We start from the raw sequence: 14,999 nt of genomic DNA, 5'->3' as shown, positions 1-14,999 counted from the left end.
AGAGCAAGGACCGGTGTTTCTGAGGGTTGGGTCCCGTCGTCAAGCCCGCGGCCCCACCAGCCGAAGATGGCCCTCTGTACTTGGACGGCCCTGAGGGGCAAGAAGGAGCGGCATGGTGCAGCCGGGGGCTGGTGCAGCCCGTTCGCCGTGTCTGGGAGGAGCTCTCCCAGGGCTCCTCAGGCTCTGCGGGTCCACTCGGGCACAAAGCGGGAGGCCCTCAAAATACATGTGTCAGGGGCGCCCGGGTGGCTCAGTCGGTTAAGCTGCCGACTTCGGCTCAGGTCACGATCTTGCGGTCCGTGAGTTCGAACCCCGCGTGGAGCTCTGGGCTGATGGCTCAGAGCCTGGAGCCTGTTTCAGATTCTGTGTCTCCCTCTCTCTGATCCTCCCCTGTTCATGCTCTGTCTCTCTCTGTCTCAAAAATAAATAAACGTTTAAAAAAAATTAAAAAAAAAAAAAACAATACATGCGTCAGATGCCCGGCTGGGCTCTGAGCGGGTCAGTGACTTCAAACACCTTTCAGTCAAGCGAGGTCACTTTGGGACAGCGGCTACCACTGCAGGCCACATCCTCGTGGCCTGAAGCATCCCTGGTGGCCGCTCCTCCCCAGCCTTTCTCCGGACTCAGCAGTCTCCCCGCTTCTCGAGTTACAGGGGGAGTCATGACGCTCCCTTCCAAAACGGCCTTCTGTGGCCAGAGCACACACAGCACTTGGAGCCTTCGGAGGCCAATGTGCTCTCCGATGTCCCGCTGTATTGCAGCGTCTGGCCCCATTTCCAAAGTGAGGTCAGCTTGAACTCCGCGGCTCTCTGTGAGCCATCGCCACCGTGTGACTCAGCTGGCTGCGCGCCTTAGATTCCTGGTGACCGAGGCGGGTATTTATCTCATCGGATCAGGCCTTCTCAAGCTGCCTGACCAGAGAGAGAGAGAGAGAGAGAGCGAGCGCCAGACAGGCAGGCAAACCGACAGCCTGACTCACAGACTGAGCTTTTCAAAAGTGAGAGCAATAGGAAGTTCCCTCCTGTGGATTCTCAGCATCCTCGTGGCTGACGGTGAGGCTGGCAGCCTGGTGGCCCCGGGGACCCACACCAGCTCCTGAAGAGGGCCGCTCCCCCGGAGCTCCTCGCTCGCCTCCCCTCTCCCCTGCCGCCCCCCTGAGGGCTGAGGACGCCTGTGCCGGGGCGGTGGCGCGATCACCGTGAGAGGGTCAGTGCACGTGGACCGAGCCTTCCTGGCATCAGGGAGGCTCAGCGTTCCTGGAAATGACAAGCTTGGGGACCCGCCTCAGGCTCAGGGCTTTAGGGGTTCAGTGCACTCCAGCCAACTCCTTCTCAGGACTTCAGGTCGCTGCACCAACTTCCTCAGGAGGGCGGAGGACGAGCGCGCCAGTGCCAGCGGGGGCCCTCCACACCGGGGACCTTCTCAGAAGGGCCTCTGGCCGCCTCCTGGGTAAACGCAGCCGGTTCCTTCCCTTCCCTGGCAGTGCAGCTGTCTTGTGGTCTAGTTCAAGGGCGCTGTATGAGTTTCCTGCGGCTGCTGTAACAAATGACCACAAATTTAGCGGCTTACGACAACACAGATTTGTCGTCTTCTGGCCCTGTGAGTTGGAAACCCTAAAACTGAGACGTTGGCAGGGGGACGTTACTTTTGCAGGCCGTAGGGGAGAGCGTATCCCTGCGCCTCCGCCAGCTTCCTGAGGCCCCCGCGTTCCTTGGCCCGTGGCCCCTCCTTCATCTCCGAGGGCGGCAGCACGCACGTATCTTCCAGGCTCTGTCTCTCTCTGGCTTCTCCTTCCTCGCTCACATCTTCTCCGAGTCTGACCCTCCTGCCTCCCTCTTTTAAGGGCCCCGTGATTACGTTGCACCTATTCAGACCATTCAAGAGACTCCCCACCCCCCCAAATCCTTAATCACATCTTCACAGTCCCTTTGCCACGTAAGGTCACATATTCACGAGTTCCGAGGATTAGAATGTGGGCCCCTTTGGGGGGCCCTTTTTCTGCCTGCCACAGGTGCTAAACAGACCCCTTACTAGCCAGGTGACCTTTGACAGGTCTACTCAACCTTTGTGCCTCATCCGTAACATGGGGCTTGTCAGATGCCTACCCTGTGGGTATGTCGTCGTCCTCTAACCCAGCCTGTTACCCATCGTATGTAAGGTGTCCCATGCAGTAGCATGCTAGATGTGTGGCTCCTAGTAAGTCCGAACTCTGCAAATGAGATGGGATGGAGCTCACAGGACGCTCACGGACTAGTGAGCAAGATTCTCTGAGTGCCGTGATGTGGTGAGGCATGGTCAAGAGAGGGCTCAACCCGGAGTGTGGTATGGAGCCAGCCAGGAAGGCGTCCTAGATGAGGTTGCCTTGGAGAAGTCGTTTGGCAGGAGTGGGAGGGGAAGGGTATTTCCTGCATACGAAATAGCAGCGGTCAAGGTGCAAAGGGGCCATCCCAGGGAACTTCAGGCAGTCCTGCTTGTCCAGAGCTTGGTCTGTGACCTGGAGAGCAGAGATCCTCATTTCTCACCCCGTTCTCTCATTTATTAAATATTCATCAATGTCCTGCTAGTCTAAGATGCTGACTCAAGAGCCCGAGTCTGCCAGAGTGACGTACTTCCCACAGTCCCTCTGCACTATCTCCTGGACCCAGAGTGGAGTCAGGATGTGACCGTCACAATCCCGGGGCGGGGGTGACTTCCTCAGCCAGGCCCCTGGCCAACTAGAGGGACCAGGCTGGGAACATTCTAATGCCGTGTTAACAGTGGTTGGTTTGAATCAGCTTTTCACCATTCAGAAAAGTAAAACTTACTGTCAAGGACACATTTGCCATAGTTCGTTTCACCATGATTAGCAAATGCTTGGGGAGCTGAAGCATATTTGCATTAGGGTCATTTTAGGCTCCCCACGAGCCCCAGTAGCCCAGAGCTCCAGGATTCATTGAGCGTCTACTCCTGGCCTGTGCCACGCATACCCCAGTGACCCAACTGAACTGTGGAGCCATCCGGAAGTGTCCATTTACGCTCAGGAAGTCCATTACTCTCCAGACCTGGCTACCCAAACGCTGACCGGAGAAAGTCCTTCCTTCCAGCTAACTATTCCCTTTTGAAATGGACATTTCTCAAAGCAGCATCATATTTCAATAAATTCATCCTGCTTCCAAATCTTTCTACAAATAGAATGATAGAAAATTCAAAACATATGCCTCCAAACCCCAACTAGCAAAGTAAGATACTTTTCTTCTTCTGTTTTTTTTTTAGGTTTATTTATTTATTTTGAGAGAGACAGAGTGCAAGATGGGGGAGGGGCAGAGAGAGAGAGGGGGGCAGAGAGAGAGAACCCCAGGCAGCATCTGAACAGTCATGGCAGAGCCCGATGTGGGCCTCAATGCGGGGCTCGAGCTCCCCCACTGTGAGGTCATGACCTGAGCCGAGGTCAGATGCTTAGTGGACTGAGCCACCCAGGTGCCCCCAATGTAAGATACTTCTAGAATACCTTTTGGGGTCTTTGTTCATTTGTCTCCTTTCCTAATTAATGTCGGTAATGTTCTCGTTGGCGAGGAGCTTAAATTCTTCCCTGTCCCCAATTTTTCTTCCACAAATGTTACATCTCAAGACTTTATATGTTGGTGTCAAACACAGAAATGTTATCTGCAGTTCAAACTGTAACTTGTATTTAGCTCACTTAGTCCAGTTTGGTCTTAATAGCCACAAAGATTTTCTGTCAATGTGAGATGACCTTTATTCCTTCTGAAATAAGCCGGATATTTTTCTTCGGGCCGAAAATTCACTTTTGCCAGTGTTGTTTATCTGAACCATGGTGACTGAAAGCGTGACTTGGAAATTAATCTTACAGATAACTGCACGTCGAGAGCCACAAACAATTTGCATCGGGGAGTCCTGAAATACGTTAGTTTTATCTATTTTATCACTCACCAGAAAATAGCGTCGCTTGATTTATGCAGTGTGAGCTGGCCAGACAATTTTTATGGGCTGGTAAATATTCAGTGTTTATCTGCAAGGCTGGTTTAAATGAGTTTGCATTATGATGATACACCTGGAGCGGAACATTTGCTAATCGTCTACCACTCTGGTGACGAGCAACGGGAAGCGAGAGACGCTCTTGCCAAGAGTCCTGGCGTCCAAGAGTCGGGAAGGTCTCCCTTCTGTCCCGCTGCGTGAGAAAGCAATGATAAGATTTGTTCGTTTGGGCTCCATTTTCCATTGAACGCAAAGGTCAATTTGGAGAAGAGAGGGGGAGAAATACGAGGAGACCAACAGGACCTTCAGTTGCTCATAAGAGTGCCTTTGTCTGTGGGTGGAGCAGTGAGCAGCAGGGGGCTGGGACAGTTAGTGACAGGGAGGGAGGAGCCCATCCGCCCAAATGGCAGAAGATCATTTGCATAATAAAGTCATTTTAAGGAAGAGATTAGATCAAGTAAATTGTGGGCTTAATGCGAGATGTCATCATCTCCCTTTCAACAGGCATAATGACATTCAAACTTCCAAACTACAATCACAAATATAAGTTTTATCACTCTGAAGATAAGACTGGTAATTAAAACCCATCACTTTCTGTGTCATTGTAAACTACAGCATGATGTCAGAATTCCCTCTGAAAGGCTAAATTTTATCTCTTGATAATGGCAGAACCTCTAAGTGTTCCATTATTAAGAATTCAAAGGCTGTAGATGGATGTGATAGAGTGGCGATGAGAAAACAGTTGTCATTTTGCTTCTCAAGAGACAGACGTGAAGTCTCTTCGTGAAAACGGGAAGACAGATGTTTTTAAGCGTGGCAACTTTGAACCCAAACCTGTGCCTTTATAACCTCTTACCAGTGGGTAGAAGTCATTTGCACTTTTGAAATTACTGACCATTGTGGCTCTGAGAGAAATGCCGGACGGCCACTCGCACACAAAAGCCACGAGAGTCACTTGGCTGAGACCTGGTCCGCTGTCGGAACTGGTCTCTGCTGGGTCTGCACACAGCCAGGGCGCGCGGGATGTTGCCTCTGGGGTTTGGGTCTTCCACTCTGCTGCTTTTAATGTTTTCTTTTAATGCAAGAGCTGTATCTGTTCCCAAGGTCAGCCCCGAGCCCCCTTTCCGGTTTTCCCGCCGATAAGCTTTCTTACTTCGCCTGTATTTGTAAGATGTCTGTCTTTTGATGACCTTAGATCTTCTTTCCCCGTCCGACCGCACAGTAATACTTCCTTTGATGTACATGAGTAAGTGAAAATCCAGAGTCACAGAAAAGATAAGCCAGGAGGCCGCATCCGTTTACCCGAGATGCCTTGTTCGGCAGAAATCGTAATTGACTTCCTCTGGGGAAGGCAGTTGAGACATGATGTGCCTTCCCCAGATTGCTTTCCCTGTGGCTTTGCACTTCTTCTTGGCACGCACCTGCTCTGTGCGGGCCTGAGGCACTGTCCCTGTCTGCTGGGTTTTTACAGTGGGAGGAAGGAGCCTTGGGACATCACAGGAGGCAAAAGAGCAAGCGCGGTGAATGCAAGGAGGGGACAGCCCCCACAGCACGGTTGAGAGAAGGAGGGCCGGGTCCAGCCTCACGGGAAGGTGGTGGTGGGAGAAGGCCTGGAAGGACACAGTCAGCAATGCGGAGGAACACAGCAGCCCGGGACCCTTCTGCAACGGGCTCCAGCGGCCAGGTTCCAAGGAAAACGCTGATTTACTTGGCTTTGGTCCATCATCCATCATTGACCCAATCTTCCGACCTGTGGGACGGAGCACTGTGGCCGGACTGGAGTCTCCTCCTGTGCTGTGGGCACAGGCTCTCCCACGCTGCAGACATTCCTCCCCAGGAGGGGTTTGGCCCCAGTGCAGCGGGCTGTGCTGGAAGGGGCGGTGCCGAGCAGTGCCCCGCCTCCAGCCGGAAGCTTGCGGGGCCCCGCGCGGCCCCGCCTACAGCCTGAAATGGCAGGTGGGGCGGCGGCCGGGCATGTTATGATCTGAATCCAGTCCCAACTGCTTTTGTACTTCTGAAATAAGTTTCGGTCATTTTAAACCTCTTGGCCTTTAAACCTCCGTGTTTCTCGTGCCACGATTTCTCATCCCAACGGTAGAGACCCCAGGGCAGGAAAGACCAGCCCAACTGGATGAGAACAAGCGTTGTTTTTGTTTTTTTGTTTTTGTTTTTTTAAGTTTGTTTTATTGCTTTATTTTGAGAGAGAGATAGAGAGAGAGCAAGCAGGGGAGGGGCAGAGAGAGAATCCCAAGCAGGCTCCACGCTGTCGCACAAAGCCCGATACAGAGCTCGAACCCACCAACCGTGAGATCGTGACCTGAGCGGGAATCAAGAGTCAGACCCTTAACTGACTGAGCCACCCAGGCGCCCCAAGAACAAGCACTGGAAGCAGGGCTCTGCCCCATCCTCCAGGCACCATGTCCCCACCCAAATTAAAACAGCCATTTCTGAGCATTGACGAAAGCTGTCAGCCCCTAAGTGCTTGAGGATGGAGAATGCCAAAGATCTTATCCGTGGAGGTTGACCAAGAAGTACACATGATCATGTGCTTTCTATTGATTCTCTAGACAAACAGATGAAGAGGCCACGTGACAAGGGATTGAGTATGGGTTCTGGTCTTTGATGTCACAGAGAGAGATCCATCCCATCCCCAAGTTCACGTAGCTGATGAAAGCATGACCTAATTTTCTTCCACATGCGAGTTTTCTTTGCCACATTGTAGCAAGCCATGTCACTGACATGTCCCAGTGATGATACACCAGTGGTAAAGTGTGACATGGCATTTCTTGCTCCCTCAAGTTCTGGGTGAGCACCGAAATGAGTAAGTCTTAGATCTAGACCGTTATTGGTTTCCTGGGAAAACCAGAAAGTTAACTTTTAGAAAGCTGCATTTTTCAAGCCACTGGGCAGATTAATACCAGAGTAGAGCAAGTCCTACCCAGCTTTGCTTCTTTATGGACTGACTTCTGCCTGCAGCAGTTTTCAAGTTATCACAGTCAGGGATTTTCATTTCTTTTCCTGAGTCAGTAGAGATTCAGCAAAGAGACATAAAAATGTTTACTGACTCTCTCTCCACTGCCCCCTTCTTGGAGGAAGACCCCCGCCCCAACTGGTGTGCTCAGACTCAAGGGCATGTCACCCAACTCCGTTCATTACCATTACCTGAGAATAAGCACAGGTGGCCAGTGTCCCAGCCTGTCAAGTTATTCCCTGAAAAAGATTTGGTGGAGATGCAGCCAAGCCTGAGGATGGACAGATTATAGGAGTCATCTGGTGGTTCTGGAGAGAAAGGAACCGCAGGGAGAGGAGTGTGTTGCCAGTTAGGTGGTTTCTAAGAGGGAGATTGCAGCTGAATAGAAGGACCGTGGGCTTCGGCATTGGATCCATGAGTCAAGTCCAGCTTTGCCACTTCCCCAACATTATCATCTTCAGCGAGTTGCCAGAACACTGAGCCTTGGTGTTTAAATCAGTGAAACGGGGTACGTAGACCTTACAGGGGTGGCTGTAAGGATTAAAGATCCTGCGTGCCGGACCCAGCACAATACCCAATAGTGGGGGTACTCAACCGATGGTATGTTGGTGATCTAAAATATGTTCATTCATTTAAGATGTGTGTGCTGGTTTGTTTAAGGGCGAGGAAAGGAATTACAGGGAAGATGACCTTGGTTCCCAGAGTATAAAAATGACTCAGACCCAAATGTCTGTACTTGAGATCTCCTACTACCTCTTTCAAGGTGGTGCTTAGTGCCTGTGTGGTGAGGTGACGCTCTAGGGGCTCACCCAGCGCAGGTTGGGAGGGTGCCCAGAACGACCACAGGATTTGGAGCCATGGGGAGCTTCACTCCCTGAAATGAGTCAGGAGGGGAGAGGTGTAGGGAAGTTGAAGTCCTTGAGCTGCGACTAGAGTTGTTATTTAATATACAGAGTATGTACAAAACTTCCCAGAGTTTCAGATTCAGAGATTCTCTTCCCCCTCATGTCCCAAGGTAGGTTCAGAAATTACTTATCCCATCATTCAACACTTCATTGGTTTCCTCTGATGTGCGAGGCACTGGGGACAATCCTCGGTGAAGGAGACAGACGTCAAGTCCCTATTGTTAGAACCATGAACTATTGCAAGTAAATAAGTGTTGCAAACCTGGCCAGGCACAAGGAGCTCTCTTTCTTTCTCCCTCACACATTCTCCCACTCTTAATGTCCAGGAGCCAGACTTCCCCTTCCCCGTGATTGATGGCTGTCCTTATTATAATTCAGTTTGACTGAGAGCCTGCCGTGTGTTGGGGCCTCACTGAGTCTCACAGCACCTCTGAGTCAGGTGATGTACTTGTCCCCATATTACCGGGTCTCTTGGTATGTAGGGTTGACACCAGATAAGCCTACATTATTCTCAGGCCCAAGTCTCTTGCCCTTCCAACTCTGCAGCATGGCTGCTTAGAGAGACCAGAGAAGGCAGGCAGCCTTCCAAAAGCAATTGAAATTCGATAAACGGTCACTGTTTTTCTTGGATCCCATACATGCCCAGATATAAAGCATGGTTTCCCCCCCAGAAATTATCCGTCAGAAAGCTTGGTTGACTACTGATCTATTCATCTCTCAATCATGTCTTTTGACTCTCAGTCCTGTCGGAAAGGTACATCGGGACTCGGGAGCCTCTATCAGTGCTGTTTAGGAGCCTGGTTGAGGCTGATGGACGAGATTGGGTTTATGAAAAGACCGGGATGTTTGTCATATGTTTAATTACTGTTCCTAGGGTGTGACTTCATGGCTCCACCTTTTCTTGTTGTTGTTGTTGTTGTTGTTCTGGTAAAGGATCCTTGAAAAGATCACTTTGACAAGCAACAGGATAAATGATCAGCTTCTGGAGATCCTGAGTATATACCCTCTGAGCAAATAGAAAAAAGTAAAATCAGAAGACTCACTGTTGGAGGAATGGGTACTTGAACCTAAGAATAAGATTTCCAGTGACAACATCACAACAGAGTAAAAAGGTCAGCATCAACATGAGCTAGAAATACAGAGGATGGGCTGCAGAAAACAGACTTTTTGTAATCACTTTATTGAGGTGTGGTTGACATACACGAAGCTGTAGGTATTTAATGTGTACAACTTGACGAGCTTGGAGATGAGTGTACATCCGTCACCACAATTGATGCCATAAACACATTCATCGCCTCTAAAAGGTCATACCTCTCTTCGTGTGTGTGCGTGTGTGTGTGTGTGTGTGTGTGCGTGCGTGCGTGTGTATGAGAGAGAGAACGAACACTTAGCATTAGGATCTACCCTCTTGGCAAAATTTTATATTAACTAGAGACTCTGCTGTATAGTAGATTTCTAGGACTAATTTTTCACAACGAAAACTTTGTACTCTTCGACTAATACCTCCTCACGTCTCCCCACACCTCCCCCCTGCCCCTGGCAACCACCATTCTACTGTCTGCTTCTGTCAGTTTGACTTTTTAGATTCCACCTGTAAGTGAGATCACGCCGTGTTGGTCTTTCTGTGTCTGACTTCTTTCACTTAGCATTATGTCCTCCAGGTTTATCCAGGCTGTCTCAAAGGGCAGGATTTCCTTATTTTTTAAGGCTGAGTAATCTTCAGTTGTATGCATATACCACATTTTCTTTATCCATTCATCCATCAGTGGACACAGGTTGGTTCCATGTCTTGGCCATTGTGAATAATGTTGCAGTGAACATGGGAGTTTAGATAGTTCTTCAAGATCCTGATTTCGACTCCTCTGGATGTATACCTAGGAGCAGGACTACTGGCGATATGGTAGTTCTATTTTTAGTTGTTTGCGGAATTTGCACACTGTCTTCTGCAAAGGCTCTGTCTGTTTACATTCCTACGACGTAGGGTATAAGGGTATGAAGGTTCCCTTTTCTCAGCATCCTTGTCAACACTTGTTATCTTTCATGTTTTTAGTAACAGCCATCCTAACTGGTGCGAGGTGATAGCTCATTGTGGTTTTGCCTTGTATTTTCCTGATAGTCAGTGATGTTGAGTGTCTTTTCCTGTAACTGTTGGCTATTTGCACGTCTTCTTTGAAGAAATGTCTATTCAGTTCCTTTGCCCATCTTTTAATCTGGTCATTTGGGATTTTTTTGCTACTGAGTTGTAGAAGTTCCCTATGTGTTTTATATATTCACCTTTTGTCAGATGTATGGGTTGCAGATATCTTCTCCCATTCTGTAGGTCGTCTCACATTTTGTTGATTTTTTTTCCTTTACCATTCAGAACCCTCTCAGTTTGATGTGGTCCCACTTTCCTTTTGCTTTTGTTGCCTGTGCTTTTTGGCATCCTGCCCAAGAGATCTTTGCCAAGACCCACGTCAGGAAGGTTTTCCTCTATGTTTTCTTCTTACCTTTTTATAGTTTCAAGTCTTACACTGAAGTCATTCCTCTGTTTTGAGTTCATTTTTGTGTCTGGTATTATTAGATAAGGGTCCCGTTTATTCTTTTGCATGTGTATGGCCAGTTTTCCCAGCGCCATTTATTAAAGAGACTGTCCTTACCCCGTTATGTATTCTTGGCACCTTGGTCAAAGATCAGTTGACCAAAGACCTTAAGGCCAAAGAGAAATGTAAACAAGCTGGGAGTATTGTTTCGCGATATAGGAGAGTAAAAGAAAAAAGTAATATCTCTTAATTAAAATGTGACTTTTCAATATTTCTCATCAAGTTAACCGACAATATGTTCTATGACTCTTGACCCCATCATCCACGTTGCTCCAAATGTGCACATTCAAATTGGCCATCACCTTTCCTGTGCGATTTTCTCTTTGGGAAAGTGGCAGCTCTCCTGACGTGTGCGGTGGCTTCTATAGCCTCTCGTGATTTTACAGTCGTTGCGCTGACCAGACACCTGGTTTTCTAAGCCAGGCAGCCCATTGGCATTTGGGACGTTAAATCCCAAACCCACCCTCCCCTAGAAGACCCAGTTTTGTGTTCTGGGTCCAGATTCCCCAGCAGTGATCCGGTTCTCTCTTAGAAAATGTTTCATACTTGCTTAAATACCATTTGTATACCTTTGCTTGATTCCCTGTCCTATTTTACCCACTTTATTTGGTATTCATATATCTAACTTACCTCTTTGTTTTAAATCATTGTGGACACCCGTCTCTTTCTCTCTCTTCATCCCTTTTTGTTCTTAACCTTCTGTACACCCCAGGCTAACCCTCATCCTTGTGACCCTGTTTACAAGCTCATGTGTCTGAAACTGCTCAGAGATCTGTTTATACACACACACATACAGCCATATATACATATAGAAATCTTTGGGGCACCTAGGTGGCTCAGTCGGTTAAGCAGCCGACTTCGGCTCAGGTCATGAGCTCGCGGTCCGTGAGTTCGAGCCCCATCTCGGGCTCTGTCCTGACAGCTCAGAGCCTGGAGCCTGCTACCAATTCTCTGTCTCCCTCTCTGTCTGCCCCTCTCCTGCTTGTTCTCTGTCTCGCTCTCTCTGTCTCTCTCTCTCAAAAACTAATAAACATTAAAAAAAAAATTTTAATATGTGTAGAAATCTCTTTTTGCCCTATAAGGAAAACTAACTCATCAATTCACACATTCAAATTGCAACAGTGTTTGGTTTTTTGTTTTTGTTTTTGTTTTTAACGTGGCCGCATTTCTTAGGAGATAAGTTACTTAATAATAGTAAGAACGACAGAACCTATATAGCATCAAAACATCATCATGGCAGAGTGATATCAACCCTGCCTACCCAGTTCCAGGGGCTTAGCATCTGCTGCAAACTGCTGGTCTCCTGTATCCTGGTGTTCTGAGGCAGGGAGAGAAGAACAAAGCCATCGTATCATAACCTCATTTGATCGCCCTCTCCATACACGGCAGTAGCACTGAACCCCTTATCCACCTACGTCTGGGATCACCTGGGCTGCACGTGAGTGCGTATCATGGCTCTTGCCCTGTTACCCGTGTGCACCTGCCTGTCGCTCCCCTCAGCAGTGTGGGGGAGAGGGGGTCTTCTTCTGCCCTGTGTCCTCAAGGCCCACGCAGGGCCCAGTGCCTGTGAGGCCTCGATACACCTGAGAGCACCGGAGGGGGCAGGCTGAGCCCTGCCCTCAGACGGCCCCACCGTCTGGCTTTAGGCAACATATGTAACCTCTTCAGTCCTGGTTTTCTTGTCCATAAAATGGGAAAATGAGACCTCCGTCTTAGGATCCCTGGTAGGATTGAGTTACGGAGTTCGGCTCCTGGTTCCCCCTCTCAGAGGAGGGACCAGTCTGCTTAGAACAACAGCCCCCTGGCCCCTCTCACTCTCCCGTTTCCTTCATCACGTTGCCCTCCCCTGGACTTCAGGCGCATTCATTTGTTTGCTTTTCTTTCTTCTTGCAATTTGAAAGCAAGCAGAAGTCTTGTCCTCATGGGGCCAACACTGTACCCCCAGTGCCTGGCAGATAGTAAGTACCGGATAAATCTGTACGATTGAAGTCTGCCACATGACGGGAGATGGGTGGATGGGTGGGTGGGTGGACGGACGGTTGGACGGACGGACGGACGGCTGGGTTGGTAGGCGGGTAGGATGGATGGGAGGGAAGAATGAAGGAGAGACAAAGCCAGACAGCCAAGTAGTAAGTAGATAGGGCCCACTGCATATATGCAGACAACCGTTGAGTTGTTGATATTTTAGACGACGGTTTTTCCCAGCTGCTTTGATTAATTAGATCCAGGTATTTTGATCAAAGCGCCATCAGAATAGGATTCATTTAAGTGCAAAGTATGGGCTCAACGCCGAGACTCATCCTTACCATCCCCCGACCTCCAGTAAGTAGATGAAAAAGAGGAAGAAGGAAGAAGGTGCGTAGCGGGCAGAGGCTGGGTATGTCAGTGGCGCAACCACACTGTGGGTGGAAGGGGGCCACTGGGGTGGGTGCTGTAAGAACAACAACGTGATGTGGTGGCTCAGCCGGTCAAAAGTCCAACTCGATTTCAGCTCAGGTCATGATCTCACCGTTCGGGAGATTGAGCCCCACGTCCAGCTCTGCGCCAACAGCATGGAGCCTGCTTGGGATTCTCCTCTCTCTCTCTCTCTCTCTCTCTCTCTCTCTCTCTCTCAACCCCCCCCCCACTCCTGCCCCTCCCCCACATCCCCTCTCTCTCAAAATGAAGAAACTTTAAAAAAAAAACAACAACAAAAAAAACAGGAACGTGATACTGTTGAGCCAGAGACCTTGCCTTGTTCCATGACAGAGAAGTGTGTCCAGTTCGGGATAATGCCTTTCAAAGGGAGTTTGGAGAGGCCGCTCCACACGGTTTTTGAAAAACAGAGAACGGGAAAATGGGAGTTTCCTCCGGTAGCTTCCTGTGGAGGTCCACGTCTGAACCCAGTGTTGATCGCAGCTATTGCGAGGGTCTGTTGTTTCTTTGCTTTGTTTTGTTGGGTTTTAATGAGATGCTAATCACGTCTGCTCTTGGCTGGTGAAAAGGAATCAGCTACAGGTTAAAGAAAGAGACATGTTTAGGGGCGCCTGGGTGGCTCAGTCAGGTAAGCATCCGACTCTCGGTTTTGGCTCGGGTCATGTTCTCGCAGTTTCGCGGGTTTGAGCCCCGCGTCAGGCTCTGTGCTGACAGCGGGGAGCCTGCTTGGGATTCTCTCTCCCCCGACCCCGTCTCTCTCTGCCCCTCCCCCACTCACGCTGTCTCTGTTTCTCTGAAAATAAATAAATTTGTAAAAATCAAAAAATAAAAGAGACGTTTCTAGAAATAACATCTTCTGCTTCTTTGCTTCTGTTTCAGGTGCTAAACCGGCCCCTGGGATCTGCTTTGAGAGAGTCAACTCCGCAGGGGACCCTTACGGCAACTGTGGCAAAGACTTCAAGAGTTCCTTTGCCAAGTGCGAGATGAGGTACGGAAGCTGCGGCCGGACCACGCCATCACTCTGAACTTCCTCCATCGCCAAGGGCTGCTCCCAAACTTTCCCTCTTTGGGACTCTCTGTTCTTGCCCTTCCAGAGATGCTAAATGCGGGAAAATCCAGTGTCAAGGAGGCGCCAGCCGGCCCGTCATCGGTACCAATGCCGTTTCCATCGAAACAAATATCCCGCTGCAGGAAGGAGGGCGGATTCTGTGCCGTGGGACCCACGTGTACTTGGGCAATGACATGCCGGACCCCGGGCTTGTGCTTGCAGGCACAAAGTGTGCGGACGGAAAAGTAAGACACCGGGGCTCTCTTGCATCATAAATATAAGTCTGGAGGGGGGCCCGTTGAGAAGCGTCCTGTCCAGGAACCCACTTAGGAGGTTGGTTTGTTTTCCTAAATCCACACTCCTTCCTGCAACTTTGTCTCTGGCATCCAGTTCTGTGCACCCAGAAGGAAACGTTAATAAATCCTGGATCCTGGCCAGACCATGGAGATGCAGATTTGGGAAAATCAAGCCTGGTTTCTCAGCCTTTAGGTGTGAAGAAGTCATTTCTGCACTCTGGGTGTCATGAGTATTTCCAGCCAGGAAATTACTTTGGAAGGAAATGCAGTAGCGTATTACGTTGTTTTTGGAAACGTGGGTTTGGTTTCTGGCACAGCGAGGGCTTGTTCTCACCTGGACAGAACGGGAAGTCACATGTATTTTCAGAGACCCCCAACGAGAGACTAGGAGAGGGGAAGAGATAGGATCAGCTTGAAGCCAAAGAGAGTTCTTTCAGAGACCAAGGGGAAGGTAGACTGAGATATCTGGGGGGTTAGAAATAAAGTCAAAAATGAAAAAAAAAAAAGTGAAATTGAGATTTTAACATGCTGCCATGTTGATTTTTCTCACCAAACTTTCTCATCAGGCTAAATGAAAGCAAGTTAATACAGCCTGGTAGGAAAGGAGATTAATCAACCCCCACAAGTTTTTTAAGGGACCATGGGGAAGGGGAAGGAAAAAAAAAAAGTTAGGGAGAGAGCCAAACCATAAGAGACTCTTAAAAACTGAGAATAAACTGAAGGTTGGTGGGGGGGGGGGGGGTGGGAGGGAGGGGAGGGCGGGTGATGGGCATTGAGGAGGGCACCTGTTGGGATGAGCACTGGGTGTTG

General features: G+C 49.3%; 1 protein-coding gene across 3 annotated transcripts in view; it reads left to right on the top strand.

The window, feature by feature from the left end:
* Positions 1-14,999, top strand: part of ADAM12 (ADAM metallopeptidase domain 12) — a 350,864-nt gene that overhangs the window by 295,646 nt on the left and 40,219 nt on the right. For all 3 annotated transcript variants that reach the window (XR_006299872.1, XM_043597829.1, XM_043597828.1), the window contains exons 15-16: positions 13,725-13,833; positions 13,940-14,138. Coding sequence is in view for 2 of the 3 variants with exons in the window: in XM_043597829.1 (XP_043453764.1) it covers positions 13,725-13,833; positions 13,940-14,138 (308 nt within the window). In the remaining variant the exon portion in view is untranslated. The remainder of the gene's footprint in view (positions 1-13,724; positions 13,834-13,939; positions 14,139-14,999) is intronic.

This window comes from Prionailurus bengalensis, chromosome D2 (assembly GCF_016509475.1).
Source record: "Prionailurus bengalensis isolate Pbe53 chromosome D2, Fcat_Pben_1.1_paternal_pri, whole genome shotgun sequence".
In the NCBI taxonomy this organism is placed as follows: Eukaryota; Metazoa; Chordata; class Mammalia; order Carnivora; family Felidae; genus Prionailurus; species Prionailurus bengalensis.
The sequence above is the reverse complement of the archived record's forward strand: the minus strand, read 5'-3'. Positions and strand labels throughout refer to the sequence as shown.